The 18,279-nt window shown below is 34.5% G+C and overlaps 1 protein-coding gene across 9 annotated transcripts in view; it reads left to right on the top strand.

The window, feature by feature from the left end:
• Positions 1-18,279, top strand: part of LOC125652147 (hemicentin-1-like) — a 59,063-nt gene that overhangs the window by 17,652 nt on the left and 23,132 nt on the right. For 6 of the 9 annotated variants that reach the window (XM_048881132.2, XM_048881139.2, XM_056139196.1 and 3 more), the window contains exon 2: positions 7,618-7,822. In XM_048881132.2, coding sequence (XP_048737089.2) covers positions 7,756-7,822 — 67 coding nt within the window. In that variant the 5' untranslated portion in view covers positions 7,618-7,755. Of the gene's footprint in view, positions 1-1,829; positions 1,967-4,825; positions 4,941-6,998; positions 7,331-7,617; positions 7,823-18,279 lie in introns of those variants that run through there. The other 3 variants (XM_056139195.1, XM_056139198.1, XM_056139194.1) reach the window with 3 other exon arrangements.

The following is an 18,279-nucleotide window of genomic DNA, read 5'->3' as shown; positions in this document are numbered from 1 at the left end:
GCTTTGTGAGGTATGTGTTCAACTTTTCCTGTTGACATTATTGCTTTCAAGAATGCAATATTTCCTCAGATTAGATAAGAATTTCGTAATATACATTAAAAACCCTCTATATTTCAAAAGTTACATTGTCATTTACGTTGCACATTTTATGGGGATTTTCCAATAACGTGCATTTTATGAAGCACTCTATATATAAATGTGAGAGTTTATCGGCGGGTAAATTTAACGAAATTTTGAATAAGTTGTAACCATTCCTTCGATAAATACTCGACATCCGTAGCATTGAAAGTCACCTGTGTTTTGGGTGACACTTTACAATTAAGGATGTTTACCACAACGTCATAATGGCTGACTTACTTATTTAAAAAAAAATGTTTTTAAAAACATGAATCGCCTAGTTCAGTCGGTTGACGTGTCAACTGCTAATCTGTAGATCGTGGGTTCGCATCCAGCAGAGGTTTTAATAAAAAAAAAATCGATTACTTCTAAAACTGCATTTTAGGACTAAATAAACTTTTTATAAAGTAAATTTGAAAGTTTTCAATTTCAAAATACATGTATTGTTGCACATATCCTCCACTTTTCACCCATATCAAATTTCTCTATTGTGTTATTCCTCCTTAGGCGATCACGCCTGTCTTTTAGAAGACACTTTTATACTAAAATCATAGCGGTCATTGCTGTTGGGTGGCTTTCACAACAAGATGGCTGACTATTACGGAAAATTCTTGAAACATGATGTTATAAAAACGCTTTCAAAAGATTACTTGTAAATGGAATATGAATATAAGCTCTGAATTATTATTCTATGAAGAATGCCAAGGTTGCTGGTTTTATATGCAGTCAGGAATTTTATTTTAATAAGATTTGGCGGGGGTCACGTTTTTCGTATGGAGTAGAATTTAATATGCGCTATAAATATCACCGAAGATAAGAACAGAATGGGGAGGGTAGGTTTTTGAGTTTCCTGGCCCCAAGGGCCTATAATTCGGACAGAATTGCGAAACGTGTGAATGTGTTAGAGAAAAAATAAACCAAAGAAGCCAAAAGTAGGCGGACTACGAATGATTAGCATTTTAGGTATTAATTACAAGATATATGTACTTTAAAGGGGGAAAATAATGCGGATTCCCAGTCCGTATATCGGTCTACGTTTATCGTCTGATGCCCGTAATGAGGCTGTCTGTTTGGCATCGCACGTTTACACCTTCCAGTTGTCGGTCCCCACTAAATGACAGAGCCGACAATATTGGATCCAAAAATCGAGTTATATAAGATGTGTAGCTATATAGGATTCCCAGCATCACTTTTTTTCAGTTTTAGACCCGTTTTGATTTATCAGGTTGGCGATAAACGCTGTTCAATCAGACAAAGCTGTGCTTTTTTAGCTTCGTCTCGAAATGATATTAATTCTCTTCCCTGAAAACATGCAGGAGATAATACAACGTCTTTTGAAGTAAAAATTAATATCATTATCTGATTGATACAAAGAGGAGGCATATATCACTCGCTCAAATTTTTTTGTTGAAGAACACACAGAATTATCATATCTCTAAAGCCTCATTGGATTACAATAAAAATAAACTGCGGATTTCTGGTGAAAAAATACATGATTTAATATCTTATGGGGGTTATGTGGAACTGATATATCTATAATTCTTTTCATCCTAAACAAACTGATGTTGACACAGAAATTACAAGTATGCAGGCCCCCGGGAGGCCTCGGGGTTTTACACGACTTGTCTGTCGGAAGATCGATGTTTGGTTCCTGTTGTGCACGAAATACTTGTAGTTCCCCCTCCAATCAGGTACATTCATCAGTAGCATCAACCACCAGGGAAAGTCCACATCAAAAACAAAACGTGTAGATCTCTAGTATTACAAATAATCCAAGAACAATCATAATTAACTGTGAGGTGTTCGCTGGAGTGGAATTTATCGAAGTTTGAGCCCTCAGTTAGGACGGGTGAGTACATCTTAGGTCTACTTATTCTCGCGGTACTATCAATATCATTAATGAATGGTGTTGTCAGTAGTTACCCAATAGGCTATTATATTCTAAAAATTTGATACTATATGTCATAATTTCAAATTAACTAATTTTATACAAATAGGTTCGTTGTTTCTAAATGAAATCATTAAATAATAATTCGGGCGGAGAGTTTCCGCGTTAACTTTGATTGCATGACAATTTCAAAAAACATTATTTGTTCTATGTCATTTTAAAAATCGAATTTTGATTCTTAAAATAAATGTTTAAAAGCTCTCATATATTGCAATAAAAGCTTCTACCTTATTGCATGCCAACACATGATTAGGACATTGACAGAATGATTTGGTTCATGGTGACACGAACCCTCGGGTACCCACTGTGCCTTGGAAAACATTCTGCATGGATGCAGCACCGAGTTCTAAGTGTCCTCTGAATCGATTACAGTTTGCCGGGACGATCACTGTCGGTGGGGTCTGTCGTGCTACTGAGGTTTAATTAGGGTAGGGATGGGTAGACAGGCTCTCGTTCGTTTCTGTCGTGAGACTGAGGTTTAATTAGGGTAGGGATGGGTAGACAGGCTCTCGTTCGTTTCGTGTTTGCAAAGGTGCGTTTCGACAGTGGTGAACATCATTTCATCAACTCGACAGGTCGTTATAGGCACTTAAGCTAATTACATGTATACTGCAGCTTAAATTCTCGTGTCATAGGAAATTCTAAGTTAGAAAACATATTATATTCTCCTTAATAGTTTAAGGAATGAATTCGTTGAACATTTAAAGTTAGATTTTCATTTCTTTAATCTGAAGACTCTGCACTGATTAACAAGATTTGCCCGAAAACTTGTACTTTAAATTAAACAAATACTGGTAATGAGTAGTTAAATACACAAATAACTGAATCTGGCTTCATGGCCATAAACTGATGATATACTTAAAAATAAAATTTTCAAATTGATCTAATTCATGAAATATTGATATTTATAAATCAATGAAATTCATTTTGAGGTTACATTTTGAATTCGACTCAAAACATCTATAAAATATTTGTATTAATTTAACCATGAATTAATATTTAATTAAGCCTGTTATGTTGATGGTCATGGAACCAGAATGATTAGAATTATATTTTGCTCAGTTAGAAACCTTGAAAATATGCGCACGTGAAATGGGTTAAATGTGGATATTTTAGCGAACTTCAAACGTTCATTTATATGTATTTTGCCAATTTATCGAAAGTCTTTAATTTGTTTGTCATTATGGTGAGCAAAATGGTTCATAACAGATATTGACTCTCAATCTATGCATAGTAATGCGTGCATATCATTAAATATTCATTAATTTAATCTAAGGTTTCGCTCTTTCTCTACTCGAAATACAACTTGATGGTGTTATTAATTAAGAAAAGCAAACAGTAATTGCTCTTTTGAAGAAACTGAATCAGAAGTCTCGCATCCAGGGATGATTGTTGACCTCGGTTACCCTCGATATTTTTCCTATAATGAAAAAGTGGTAAACTTACAGATTTTGCTTCGTGCGTGCCTTCTTCTTAACCTTGTAAATTTTCAATTAGACATATGGTCTTCAATACGACTTAGTGTGATAGGTTTACGTCGCGCAAGTGCCAATTCGTTCATTCAGAGCGAATATAGTTATGAAAAATGTATGAACGTATTAAAAAATGCATTTAGAGAGGTTATACATAGGCTATGGAAGATACCTTGAAAATTACCTTCAAGTATTCTCAGTAAAATGTTTCAGGACAATGTGTCGGTCCATCGCAATTCGTGTTTAGCAGCGTTATAAACAAGAAAATATATTTAAAGAAATTAATTATCTCGTTCAGAAATCTTTATTGAGAGTTTTATGATTAGGTATTTAAGATGATGTTTCCACTAAGCTAGCATGGATATTATATGTAAGAAATGAAATGCCATGTTTCTGTGCAATAAAATTTGTTGGCTATAAATAAAATATCTACATCACTGTATAGAGGGTCGTTAACCCAGAAAGAAATGAAGGTTTCTCTTCAGATTAATTTTTCATCAGTTTTACTGTCAAGCAAAGTTTTGCAATTTTGTTTTTACTCTATATCAATAATTAAATACTGATATCCGTTTTACACTCTAATGTTGCTGCTAAAAGCTGACTATTCTCTACAAGTCTTTTGATGAATGGCTTTGACATGATCAACAGGACAAAGGGAACATTGCACAAATCCGTTTTATTAACGGATTCAGTTCAATATAGGATTTAAAGAGTGTAAGATAGAGCACTTGCTTCCTAGCGCGGAAAGTGGATAAGCGTAGATTTATCGGTATTCTAATTGATTTAATATCATTGTTTCTAATTTATATAGGTTTATGATAAAGTGTGATATGTAATCTCATAAATCAAGATATTAACACGGCTGTTTTCCAAGTCTATCAAGTTCGACCAATTAATGAACGTTTTGGCAATAATTTTGGCGATTTGAAAGGCAAGAAACATGTCTCAAGAACTAAGGAGATTCAGTAGCCCTCATTCGACTGGCTTAAAAATGCTTTGAGATCGATGTATTAATTCAAAAATATATTTCGGGTTGCATGAAAATTCCAATACACCCATGCTTAAACTCTATGCAGAACTCTCGAGAAAGGAAATATTACTTGATATTGGCAATTTTTAGTTAAATGCGAATTATGAATGTACCAAAATCTTACAAGTGTAGTTCTAAAGGTCCTTGTATGATACCTGATATGGTCGTGGAAAGGGAAAACAAAATACAGCAACACACAGTCTGTTTATAGAAGCCATTATAACACTACTAAGCATTAAGAAGTCGCCCAATCGAAGACTTGCATTTCCACACATGGGATGCAACACATTGCACAGCTGCGCACATCTACCTGACTTTTAGGACGTGGTACATGTATATGTTTCGCACACAGGCAAATTAAATTTGGTTAGAGGTAAGGGAACTTTAGCTAGATTATCCACCTCCCCATGGTGAGCAGGGGGAAACGGGATTAAACATGTTTTATTTTATTTTTCATCTTGTAAACTATGATATAATGAGATGTTTTAAAGGATTTAGATCAAATCTGGTCCTTAAACAAACTTCTACTCAATTTTGTGCTTGTTGGTAACGGTGCAAATGAAAATGTCAGAATCATTGGCAAAGGTGAGATTACCCTACCGATCACAGTTGAGTCTTTTGACTTTGTGTGCGTACATTTGACTTTGTGTGCGTACATTTGACTTTGAGTGCGTACATTTGACTTTGAGTGCGTACATTTGACTTTGTGTGCGTACATTTGACTTTGAGTGCGTACATTTGACTTTGTGTGCGTACATTTGACTTTGAGTGCGTATATTTGACTTTGTGTGCGTACATTTGACTTTGAGTGCGTACACTACACGGTCTACTTTTATGACTGTGTTGAAGTGTGTTCACTGTTATTTATTGGATTATTTGTCTCTTAAAGTTTTTATTTGATGTGTGTATTTGTTTTTTTTGGGGGGGGCGGGGTTTTTTTTTGGGGGGGGGGATCTACATAGCACCTTTCCTATCAATACTTCTATAAGCACAACCAAATAATGTGTGAAATACGGAAGTGGGACAGGGGAGGGAGAGGAAACCGGTGGTCATTTCCGGTTCACCGGTAGGTGGACAAAAAGGATTGGAAAAGTAGAGCTTGTTAAGATTACACGACGTCAGTTTAACATATTACTGTTAAAAATCTGAGGGATTGTTGAAACAGGTATTTTTACAGCCTTTAAATCAAATAACCAAAGCCATGCTTCAAGGTTATACATGTCCCTAAAGGATAAAGGTCAGTTTGGGCATCTGAAATAGCTGGCAGAGAATTGGTTTCTCTGAAGAACATCTGCTTCATTAAAATGATAATTCATATGAATTAAACTTTATGATATTGTTAAAAAGTTACTAATCTAGTTACTGTATAAAGTGTTTTAAAAGTAGCAAAAACGCTTGATTAATGGATAACTATTTTCCTTCTGACTTTTCAATTTTAAAAAATCCTCTCTTTTTTCATACCGCATATGTTCAAATTTTGAAAAGGACAGACTGTTTTCTATTAATAAATCTTTCTTGATATCTAGATTGATTCATCATCAGAATAATAATATACAGGCATTTCCACAAAAGGAGGGGCCATTGAAACAGAAAAAAGGAACGCGTTTCAAATTTATTTTTATTTTGAATGATTCAACTTGATACTTCATTAGATAATGGAAGTGCGCCCAATCAAAATATTTGCTAAAGATCTAATTTTCTTGAAATTATATGAGTGTGACATCATTGCGGGAAATCACAGAGATGGGAGGGTTAACCAGCGCGAAGAGTCATCTCTCGCGGGCCGTCTTGCGGAGGGACCGCTCGGTTTGATCACCGTTAGGGTCACCAGAGGTCGCTGGTTGTTTGCGGTTTAGTATTGCGCTGAATACATTACCAAAGGTACAAAGAGATGCTATGCAAATTAAATACTCATTTATGTTACAATATCTCTTTACGTGAAAATTTATAAGACTTGTGTCAATTAGAAATCCAAGTTTGATTTTAAAGAGTATGAATAGCTAAATTAAGCACCTTGAAATCGTTGTTTTTAGGATATGGTTAATGTTCTCGTTCGAAAGTTGTGTCTAGAATTTGTTTTTTCAATGGACGACTGTCAGATCAACCGAATTTAAATACTTTGTTCCTTAAGAAATTGTAGATAAATCAGGCATAATACATGAAAATTAAGATCAGGACAGGGGATATAATTTCCATAATAGACACGGCAAATGAGGTGTAAATTGCATGCCGAACAGTTATTTTCATCGTAAAAAAGCAAAGAAATAAATTTTATAATACTGTTTGGCAACGTCAGACCTATGTTACATGTGTAACGTTGCCGTTTCTTGCTATCGCGCGGTATCTGTGGTATCGGCGCTGTGTGCAGTTATCGTTACCCCCCGCGGAAGATGATAATGTGCTCCGTTCGATTTCGCCTGCACGAGGAACTTTTTATCCCCCTAAATATGTAGGTTTACGATTGTGTTTATGATTGGATTGCGTCATTATAACAAAGAGAATATTTGTGAGCTGTGTGTAAGGAGAGGAAGGAAATGGATTGGGAGTAGAAATGTTCACGTCCAATATTTCATAAACGCGCGTGACATCATAACATAACGTCAACGTCTCTCCCGGAGAGAGGATTTTTTTCTGGTGCGTGTGATGCATTAGCCATTGGACACACTACGGGGTGACAGTGCAAGCGATTGTGGATCGATTTCTGTGTGTTTGGAGACTTAAAAGTTTTTGTTTGATGCTTTTCTATTATGGGATTGTGAATAGGTATATAATACCGTCATTCAGAATATATTTCTCTGTGGTTAAGTGCGCTATTTCTAGCATAAGTAAAAAACACTTCAAGTAGATAATTTCAACAGAAAAAATTAACAGGTAAAATCCGCGTCTGTCAAAACACAAATCAGAAGAGGGCTCATTCAAGCGCGCTCATTCAGTCTGTGGCATTGGTCTTCCTCCAGTGGCACAATTTTTTCCGGTCCCTGCGGAAAGGACATTCCAAAGGGTGCATTAGTTGCACTTAAATTAAAGTGTTGATGTTTTCTCTTTTTCAGTTTCCTCGTTTTCGGATTTGTGCCGAATTCTGTGGCTGCGAATCTTGGAAGCCGATGATTGTTAAGCGACAATATGTCTACATATGAGTACAGGAACTCTCATCGAGAATATGTAACCAAACTTCGGATTACATAACCATGGCAAATTGCTATTTTGTATTCAAAAGGGAATTAATTCACGTGCTTTTCTTGGTTGTTGTGTCAGGTAAGATATTTGAAATACTTGCATTAGAGTAAACACGTGGTATTATTTAAACAGTTAAAGAGGAATTTATAGTAACACACACACACAAACAGATGTGTGTGTATATATATATATATATATATATATATATATATATATATATATATGTATATATATGTATATATATATATATATATATGTATATATATATATATATGTGTGTGTGTGTATCCAAATCTTCTATCTCATGATCTGAGTTGTTTGCACTTATAAGATTGGTTATCCGGTATTGATTTTACGGGTTTATGCCTTTTTTGACAGCTAAATTTATTTGCAACAAGGGATTTCGATCAGTCGGGAGGAATAAGTTTTGCAATCAATGCGATCTTGGCCAGTAAATAAACGGACCTTATGGTCTAAGATGTACACTAATGTGATTAATACTATTGAATTCATAAACACATTTAAACGTTTTATATATATAGAAATTGCTTTCATTCTCTGGAGGAGAAAACGCGAGGAAGTGATCGATCGTTAGACTAAAGACTTTTTATCAGTCTCGTTTAAATAATAATTAATATAAACGACATTACGGTGTACTGACATATTCAGATACATTTAATTGTGGTCTAATCTATATTTAGGTTTCAGTTGAGATCCAAACAAACATATCGAGATGAGTTTTTAATTAATATGACTACACCCATAGAATTTCAAAGAGTGTTTAAGTTTTATTTCATTTTGTTTATAAACACTTCGACTTTATTTACGATAGCGTAGAGTGTATATATAAACTCAAAACTTTCCTTAATCACAATATAAGTAAATATTAAGACAGTATTTCGTCAGGCGTGTTTTCCGTGTGTGAACCATAATTGATTTCGCTTGTACCTTTAACTATGTCAATAATCTCCTTACTATAGGTAACAAATAAAAAGATCTGAAGATATCTTATATTGCAACAACAATACCAGCGACATATTGAATTATTCCCGCCTCAGTGTGTGTTTATTTGTTAGATGAAATGAATTTTGTTGTAAGCACAGATGTTGATACTTATGGTGTATGTACAAACACGTAATATCTGGTATTCATTGTATATACAAAATACGAACATCGGTCGCGGGTTTCTCTCCCGTATCAATCCCAATTGTTGGTTTGTCTATCCGTAATAATAAACACAATTACCCTGCATTACTCTACAGCTGATTTTTTTTAAATAATTATTTGTTCAAGATGAAACTATTTTAACACTATTGCAAATATTTCCCAAAGCCGCTATATTGTCTTAGTCCTTGTTGACTACTTCTTGCTTTCTAAAGCACGGAGCCGCGGAAAAAAGGTACTTCTCTCGGGGGAATTTAAGTCAATATTAATTTGACGGATTGTTAAAACGTTTACAAAAATGACTTGTCTCGTTTAAGCAATCAAATATAACGTTATGATTTACATGGGTCGTTTTGGACGTTTGACACACTCGTAAATTAAAATAAAAATATCTTTCATGCTTCATAGATCGTGAAATGAGTTTAATTCCCCATAGACTGTCCTTCAAGGTACTGTCTAAACACTAAGTAAAATATTTCATTTCGTTGTTCAAATGCATCTTCTGAATTTTACGCAGCAAATAAATCGCACAGGCGTGAGAGGATCAGCTTTTAATGGCGTTCACTATTATTGGAACACAGAAAACCCAATAAAGCTGATGCTGAAATATTTTATGACTTGGAAATAAAAGTGCATATCCGTTTAATGACGCCTTTTCTCAATAAAATTCTCTAATCATCGTCATTTTTATTTAATTTCATTTGTTATTTCTTGACAGATGAAAACTTCATAAAGCTCCCGGTCCTGCTTGTTGGATCAGGATTGTTCTACTGTTGTGTAAAGTCACATGTTGGCTTCAGAGGCAGCGTGTCTCTATATAGATATATCGGAGTACATTGTTCTGTTGTCTATCTTGCTCTTCAGGATTTTTTATTTTTTTTATTAACATATATACGTACATTTGATTATTAAGTAAAAAAGTAAATCTTGCACAGGAAAGATTGTGCATTCCAAATTTAATCGCTTGTTAATCAAGAGTTCATTGGTCCTCATCGCTCACCTGAATCGCTCTTCATTCTGGAAAACCCCCACCACTAATTGTGGTTAAATTGATAGATTTCAAGACCTGTCATCGGACACCGGTATACGCCAAGTACGTCAAAGTTCCCGGCATGCTTGTATTCTAAAAATTAGCTTCCACAAAAAAATCTTTAAATTTGTCGCTATTGAAAAGATTTTTAAAAAAAACAACAACAATTAAATTTAATTTGCTCGAGATTTCTACGGTTCGCCTATTCTGTCTGTAGTTAGGAACTTTAGTAGTAGTCCCACCTCGGTGTCGTGATTTCATTTATAAGTCAATTTAAAAATAATTCGACATATTTCGGAGTGATGTCGACACAAATCCTTAGTCAAAAAATCCCAAACCGAATAAGTTCATAACATAGATTCGGAAATCTCTATTTCTAGGTCACCGCGACGTCAATGTGTACGGCGAGTGATTAGTGTCATATCTAAAATTGCCAGGCCGTGTCAGATGCATATATAAGAATATAACCATTTTAAAAAATCCGCCGGGTTATGAAGTGGGATGGTACGTGATCAAATCGATTGACAAACTTCGGGCGCCACATGATTTGATCACATGACAGCACCCCATATCCCAGTAAATAAATTCTAATCGACTATTCTTATCCCAAATAAAAATGTCATTCATCTTGACCTCGTTATACATGTATGCCTAAGTTCCTTCGGGGGGTAGGTTTTATTTTTACATTGGCCCTCCGTATGACATTGACCTCACATTTGTGGATTTTTAAAATTGTCTAGATCGTTTCCGACGAAGCTAAGAATGGTTAGCAAATATAATGCACACGTAACAATGGTAAAGTGTTATATTGACATATGACCTTAACATCGCATTCCAGAATTCTGGATTTAGCCCATTTCTAACGTTTGTTATGTCTAATGAATTTATAACACAGCTCACCTTGTTACGTATATCAATCTCATATTGACCATTCTATTGATGATGCCGTACCAAACTCTAAACACGAATGTATTTTTATCAGGACAAAACAATATATACCTTGGCCCTTCATATATAACATTGGTCTCAACTTTAGAGATTACTATCTAGCTATAATCGTTTTGAGTCCAAGACCTTCTATATAACCTTGACCTCCCACAGCTGAAGCTTTATATAGCTTATTCGCGACTAAACAGTTCAGGGTGTCTTTCTTACTATTTTCTTTGTCCTCATTGTGTCAAGCTGGGTTCAAATTTCAAACGATAACAAATTTTGATCAGGAAAAAATAACACACGTCTACGCCTCGGGTGAGCTAAAAACATTGAATATTACCTGCTTAGAAAGGCTATGTTTTGTTTGGTTGTTCATTAGCAGGATTCCAGAAATGTTATGACTTTTTACGAAGATTTTGCATGGATGGAATTTAAACTGACAGCATTCTAGAGAGTTCGGGAAACCGGGAGGGGGGACTAGGTCATTTGGGAAAGGTCACGACCTTAAATTAGTCACATTGGTCAAGATATAGCACTAAGTAAAAAAAAATCTTAACTGACGATTACATTTTTAAAGGCTTAGTTCAATCATTCCGAAGACTCATTTCAAAACTGAAATTAACTGAAGAATTAAGAACGAAAATGACCCTCAATCTTTTTTAAGACTTGTTTGAAGACGATTCTATACAACTTCTTTTTATTCCCAATAGCCACTGATTCACAAAATGACAACAAGCACTCATGCAAAAATCGCATGCATTTAAGAATGGGCGAAACGTGTTCTGCATTCGTGTTGTCAAAATCACAGATTGTTTTCTCATTTGTTAGGAGATTTTGTAAATGGTTTTCATGATTTTTTCTCGTTTCTTGCCAAATACATAATTTTGCCAATAAAGTTTTTCTCCCTGTCTGAAAAGAATGCGAAGTTTGTATTAGTGAACCTAATTTATCATTTAAGAACGAGGTACTTCTCATTGTGTGCTTTGTATGAAACAAACAGAGGGTTTGTTTTTCATTACAGACAATGTTTCACCAAATGAAAAATGTTTACTTTTAAAACTTAAATCATCTGATGTTGACAGCTGCGAGTATGAATGAGACGGAATTGTATATCATATCTTCTCAAAATATTTGAGCTTTAAGATATCTGTATCCATAACCTCCACGTGCGATCGAGAAGGGCAAATTTGGTTGTTGTTTTGTTTGTTGTATTGTTTTTACAGAATTTAGGTTTTAAATACTGTTTAAACTGTGAAGATGAATTCGAAAATATAATGAAAACTGGAAATCACGAGGTAAACAAAGCGTCCTCACCTCTGTTTCCCCGATCTCTTTGTTGTTATAGGCAGATTTGTGTTGTATTGGTAATTTTAGGCTATCAAAACGAGAAAGCAAAAAGTTTGTACGAGTAGTTCATTCATCATGGTCGGAAAGAAAGTGATATTTAATCTTTTTGTTTTATATTAGTAAACATGAACTTTTAAAATGATGCACTATAAATTTAAAACTGAACCGTAGAGAATGCATGTATTTTGAAATGCAGATGTTGAGCTTTGACGCAATCTTGAAAATCATTGTACGTCATGCAGTCAATTCCAATAAATTTGAAATTCTACATGAAAATTCTTTCCTTTGATATTCTAAACTTCAAAGCCAGCAAAATAAGTTTTAGCCAACATGCATTTATCCTGGCGAGATGACGTATACTATTTACAGTAAAATTGCACTGGGCTTCTTCATTTAATTTTTTGAAACAAGTTTTTGCATGAGGTTTATGTATATTGTACACATTTTCGTTTGAAGTTTGCCTGAAACCCCCCCCCCCCCTCCCAATATCATATTAATGTATATAGAATTAGAATAGAAAAGTAAATTAATAGCCTACTTTGATGTTAATTGTGAAAGAAAAACTCGGATGGTTTTCTCGCAATATCGGTATTACATGAAAATTAATTTTGTAGGGCATGGAGTTTAATTTAAGCATTGGTATACAGCATTTTGTAGATTTAATTACATGAAGTGATGTGTATTCTACAACAAGGATAACTATAATGATTATTCATGTTCTGCAACTTTAAAGATTTATATGATTTGGGGGGTGCAAAATACAAAAATTAAATCATAAGAGTGTGAATGCAGTAAAATGTTGGTGACGCAAGATGACCTTTTTCGGGGTCAACTTACCGCAGTCGCATGTGGGAAATAAAATTTAAAAAAGGAAACGTGTCATTTTGGATATAACGTGTAACCACTTTGACAAACCAACAAGTCCTCGCTTCAGTGTTGCTACACGTAAACTACTTTAATTCCCCTCGCTTCAGCTTACTTTCATCATTTAGGTATTGTACGAGATACGGTCAGAGAATCCCGATGCCGAAACAAACGATGCTCACTGTCAGATGGGCGAATCATTCAGACTGTGTGTTATTCCGCTGGGGTGTAAAAAGCCAAATTCGATTAAAGGGAACCTGCTCCCGCGATAAGTTTGCAACATAACATCGTAATCACTTGCAGAAGCATGTCGCTGGAGTTGTTAGTTGAAATTGACTGTGACAAGCCGCAGTTTCGTAATTATTTTCCCGCTATATACATCCGGTGGATGATCCTCCACAACGAGACAGCAACGCTCTGTCACGTGTCACAACCCAACACAACAAGGGGGCCACACGAAATTTACACTGACGTACATACAGATACTCCACAACCTTCACTTCAATTTTCTCATCACAAGGTGATACATGGTTCTGTGATCTACTGAGCTGTGTGTATATGTTGATTCTTGTAATTGCTAGACTTTCTGTCCCTTTGATTTTTCTCTCCTCAATTTAGCCTCCCTTTTCTGGGGTCAACTGTTACATAACTTGCTTCTACAAGTATCATCTTATTATAAAGGTGTAGCAGAATTTATACATAGAGAGAAACGGGCAGACATGGAGTATACTCAGAAAGGGGTCTTGTATAGAGAGATTTCTGCATTTCTATAGGGAGGAGGGTAAAGTGCTGATTAATGATTTAGAAAATGAAAGTGCAAATACATATTAGTTTAAACTTTATTTCATTTGAATAAGTCAACATATATATACTTGTTTACCTGGAGGTAATTGGACTCTTGGTGTATGTGGTAGTGTGTCTTACAGGTAAACAAAGGTAGCCTTTCATGTGATAAATAATAGTTTTTTGTGTATTTATGAATAGTATGACTTGACAATTCAATCTAACTATTGTAAACTTTATTGAATAAAATTGTATTATGTATTGCACTACAAATTCATTGATATATAACATATATTTGAATATGTAGAACATTGAAATAATGTTGATGAATGATTTATATATTTGTTGATATTGAATTAAATAAAAGATTAAAAAAAAACAAAAAACATATATATATATATATATATATATATATATATATATATATATATATATATATATATATATATACACAATAAGTAATATGCACACAGGATTCGGAAAGAAGTTGTAGCAACTTATATTAATCCGTTTCCTTGAATTAACTTTGAATGATAAATACATTTGCCATTGTTGCGTACGCATAATGAAATTTCATTTCTTAAAGATATTTTTAACATTTATTTTCTATATTCATGTTTTTGATATAGGTTTTATTTATGTCAAGTTAGTGCTTTTATCAAGAAAAAAAATACTATTTTGGCCGCTTTTGGGTGAATTCTTTGCAATGTGAATATACATGTATACATTTTCTTGTTTTAGTTTCATGTCAAGGTCAGATGAAGGTCGCGATCATTTCAGGGATTGGGGATTCTGGGATAACGGGAAATAGTAGTTGTATCTTATATTTATGTCCTGCAGTATATAAGGCAGAACCGACTCACACAGGAAGATTCAATAAATCGGATTTCCTGATAGTTTTAATATTTTGCTCATCATTTGTCATTTCTTCCATACCTCAAGCACTTGAAAATTCCAACAAAGGTAGATATTGACATTTAAAAGGGTTAGGTGTATGGGTTCAAATTAGAAAGGGAGAAAGTTAATTTCTTTCATTTTTTTCAATAAATGGAATAAAGTTAATATTTACTATGCCGTTGTTTCCTCCAAAATATAGTCCCCTATAAAATAAAGTATTCCGGGTGATTTTAATTTTTTTTATTCTATTAGTGGTAATCAAGAAAGAATAGTGTGCCCTTTGAGGCCATGACATACATTTTAAAAGTGAAGAAATTACCTGCACAATTTGCTGAATACATTATGATTTGGAGTTTGCTTCGCAATCGGAAGGTCAGTCACGGGTTCGATTCTCTACTCCGGCGCGGCCTCAGACCTGACGCTGTAGTGACGGTTTCTTGGAATTTGAGAACGTATTTTATTGGGAAAGTTAAAAAATGGAGGTCTTGTGTCACGGTATTGAAAAAACCTTCACAATTACTGGCCTTGAACCATACAAAACAACAATGTTAATTAAACACAAAAGTGAACATTAGACGATATTAGGCTGTATAGATTATGAGAGCTAGAGTATCTAAGAAAGCGGTTGGATTAGACATTGTGCCTGCTGCCCAATCCTACTTGCTGCAACTCCCACTTTTTCATTAGCACGGGAATTGGTAAATCTATCGTTCATTTTCCAAACCCTTTAGAATTATCGAGGAGATCCATTTCGGATTCTTGTTAGAATTCAGACCAATTGTTTGAATTCATTTAATCATTTTAGTATCGCTGTACAATGCATTTAGAAATTTGTCATTTGAGTACTATAGATTACATAGCACTGCGTAATCAGTGGCAAAACATCAATTGAAAAGAACATTACTACATTATAAATATTATTTCATGCAAGATGTGAGGTGTTATGGGTTCCAATATTTATCGGCAGACAACAAGATCCGGTAACGATACATACATACTTTTCGCATTTTTAACAAATTAGAAGAGTTATATATAGACAACAACATGCACACAGTCGTTGATCGTGTCCCAATCCCTGCCACAACCCCAAAATGGTGGGATTGCGAACTTGCACTTTCACAACATTCTATAACATATAAACCGATATTTGCTTATTGTATTTTGTCTTCAACATAAAGAATGTATTTTCTTTCACTAGCTACATTCCCCCAGGGACCGTAAGAGTCTGAGATACCTGTTGTGTTCTTCGTCTTTTCTATCGATAAACTGCCCTGTAAACTCGAGAGCACTGTATGCAGACCAGCAAGCTGAAGAAACTGTGCAAGTTTATAAGTACCGTGACTAGTAACTACAGAGAAACGCCTGCAGTTCTGCCTCAATCCTATTTTTGTCCTAAAGGTCGCGACTTTATCCTGGCCCCACCTTGATTACTGTGTTAACGACCGAATTACACAACCTTGCTTAATAATTTGCAAAGATTGAATCGTCTCTGGTTTAAAACAATATTCAATTATTCCTTTTATTCTTTTCCACAAATATTACACAATACAATTGCAAGTCCATGACGATCGGAAAATGATTGCACGCATTAAAATTGAATATTTATGATGTTGCAAAATGATCTTCAAGTCATTGTAAAAAAAATTATGTAATTTAGAAATTTATCATAGTGTCACGTGTTATACAATTATAAGCAGTGATGTAGTACAACAAGGATATATATATATATATATATATATATATATATATATATATATATATATTATACACATCAAGCAAATTACACCCGGCCCAAAATGACTTATCAATGTAAAGCAATGTTCAACTGGGTGGAAGTAATAAGGGAATGAAATATGAGTAGGGCACTAATGCAACATACAGTAATAAGTGATGTGGTAATACTACTCTATGTTAATTAATGGGTTAAAACTTCATTAAATCAGAGCCTTACATGCTTATTTATTTATATTTCAGCTATATTTGTAAACACCATTTATACATATATATTATTTTTGGAAAACAATCTTATTAGAAGACCTTATTTTTCAGGGAAAATCTGGATAGCGTGGCTATTATTGCATTTTCGTAGTGCATGGATTTTCATTGATAATGCATTTATTTAATTATTAAAGTAACATATTTTTCGTTAATGTGCTGTAAAAAGTCTTTGTTGTAATTCAATGGAAATCAATTTACGAGAAGGTGGAGAAATACGCGAGACATCTGAGAGATTGTTATAAACCACTCCAACATGACTGTACAAAACGATCAGGATCGGATTGCCTGGTGAACATCTGATGGGATATCTGTGATATGAAACTGCATAAACTGCCAATATTCAGCTGCTATTCTATTTTATGGGGGAAATTGTCCATTTTTGTCGTTAATTTTTTTCTATCGAGCTAGTTTGATTGGTTGTCATGATATAATGTCTAACGTTCGCGATCTTTACCTGTATATTGAATTATATGGTTACAATGCCAGTAAGGATTGTTAATCCCCATCTGTCCACAGCGTGTTTAGTATGGTGTATAGTAAGATCATCGACTCTTGATACCAATCCTCCCGGGGAAACAGGTTACAGCACTAACACTACGTCGAAAATTGATGTAAAAATATGAAAGAATTATAGTATGTCTTCCATTTATTTCTGTCAAATATGCATAGGAAGCGTAAACAGGTAACAAGCAATTTAGTGAATTTATTTCACCCGCTCATAGTGATATCATTCTATTCGCGCTTTCGAAAGAGGAAGTATTTTGAAATCACGTTATTCGAGATCTCTTTCCGAGACCACGTGTTACCTTATGCATGTGGGTTGCTGGTCTTTTGATAACAAACGCTGTAGGGGTCATTCGTATGTGATAGAGACTCTTCAAGGGAAAGTGCAAAGCTAAATCTCAAATAATTGATGAAAACAGTAGGGTCAACTTTTAGCCACAGAAATTATTTTTGTTAAATGTTATAGCTAAAGCTGAAAGTTTCATCCGCAAATCAAGATGTTACAAGCAGACGGATAATCAGACAAACCCAATTCAATGCTCCCCCGCTTTCATTGAGGGAAGATCAAATGATACCAACATGTCATTTACTGAATATTTGTAGATGGGGTGATGATTTATGATGAATTTCTGTACAACAGAATTTAGTACATACACACATGTATAACAGAGCATAATCTGATAATAAAGACTGTGCAACAGAGTGTAAACCTAACAACAGAATGTACAAACGAACAGAGTGTAAACTTAACAATAGAATGTACAAACGAACAGAGTGTAAACCTAACAACAGAGTGTACAAACGAACAGAGTGTAAACCTAATAGCAGAATGTACAAACGAACAGAGTGTAAACCTAACAGCAGAATGTGCAAACGAACAGAGTGTAAACCTAACAACAGAGTGTAAACCTAACAACAGAGTGTAAACTTAACAACAGAATGTACAAACGAACAGAGTGTAAACCTAACAACAGAGTGTAAACCTAACAACATAATGTACAAACGAACAGAGTGT

Source organism: Ostrea edulis, chromosome 5, assembly GCF_947568905.1.
Source record: "Ostrea edulis chromosome 5, xbOstEdul1.1, whole genome shotgun sequence".
NCBI lineage: Eukaryota > Metazoa > Mollusca > Bivalvia > Ostreida > Ostreidae > Ostrea > Ostrea edulis.
The sequence above is the reverse complement of the archived record's forward strand: the minus strand, read 5'-3'. Positions and strand labels throughout refer to the sequence as shown.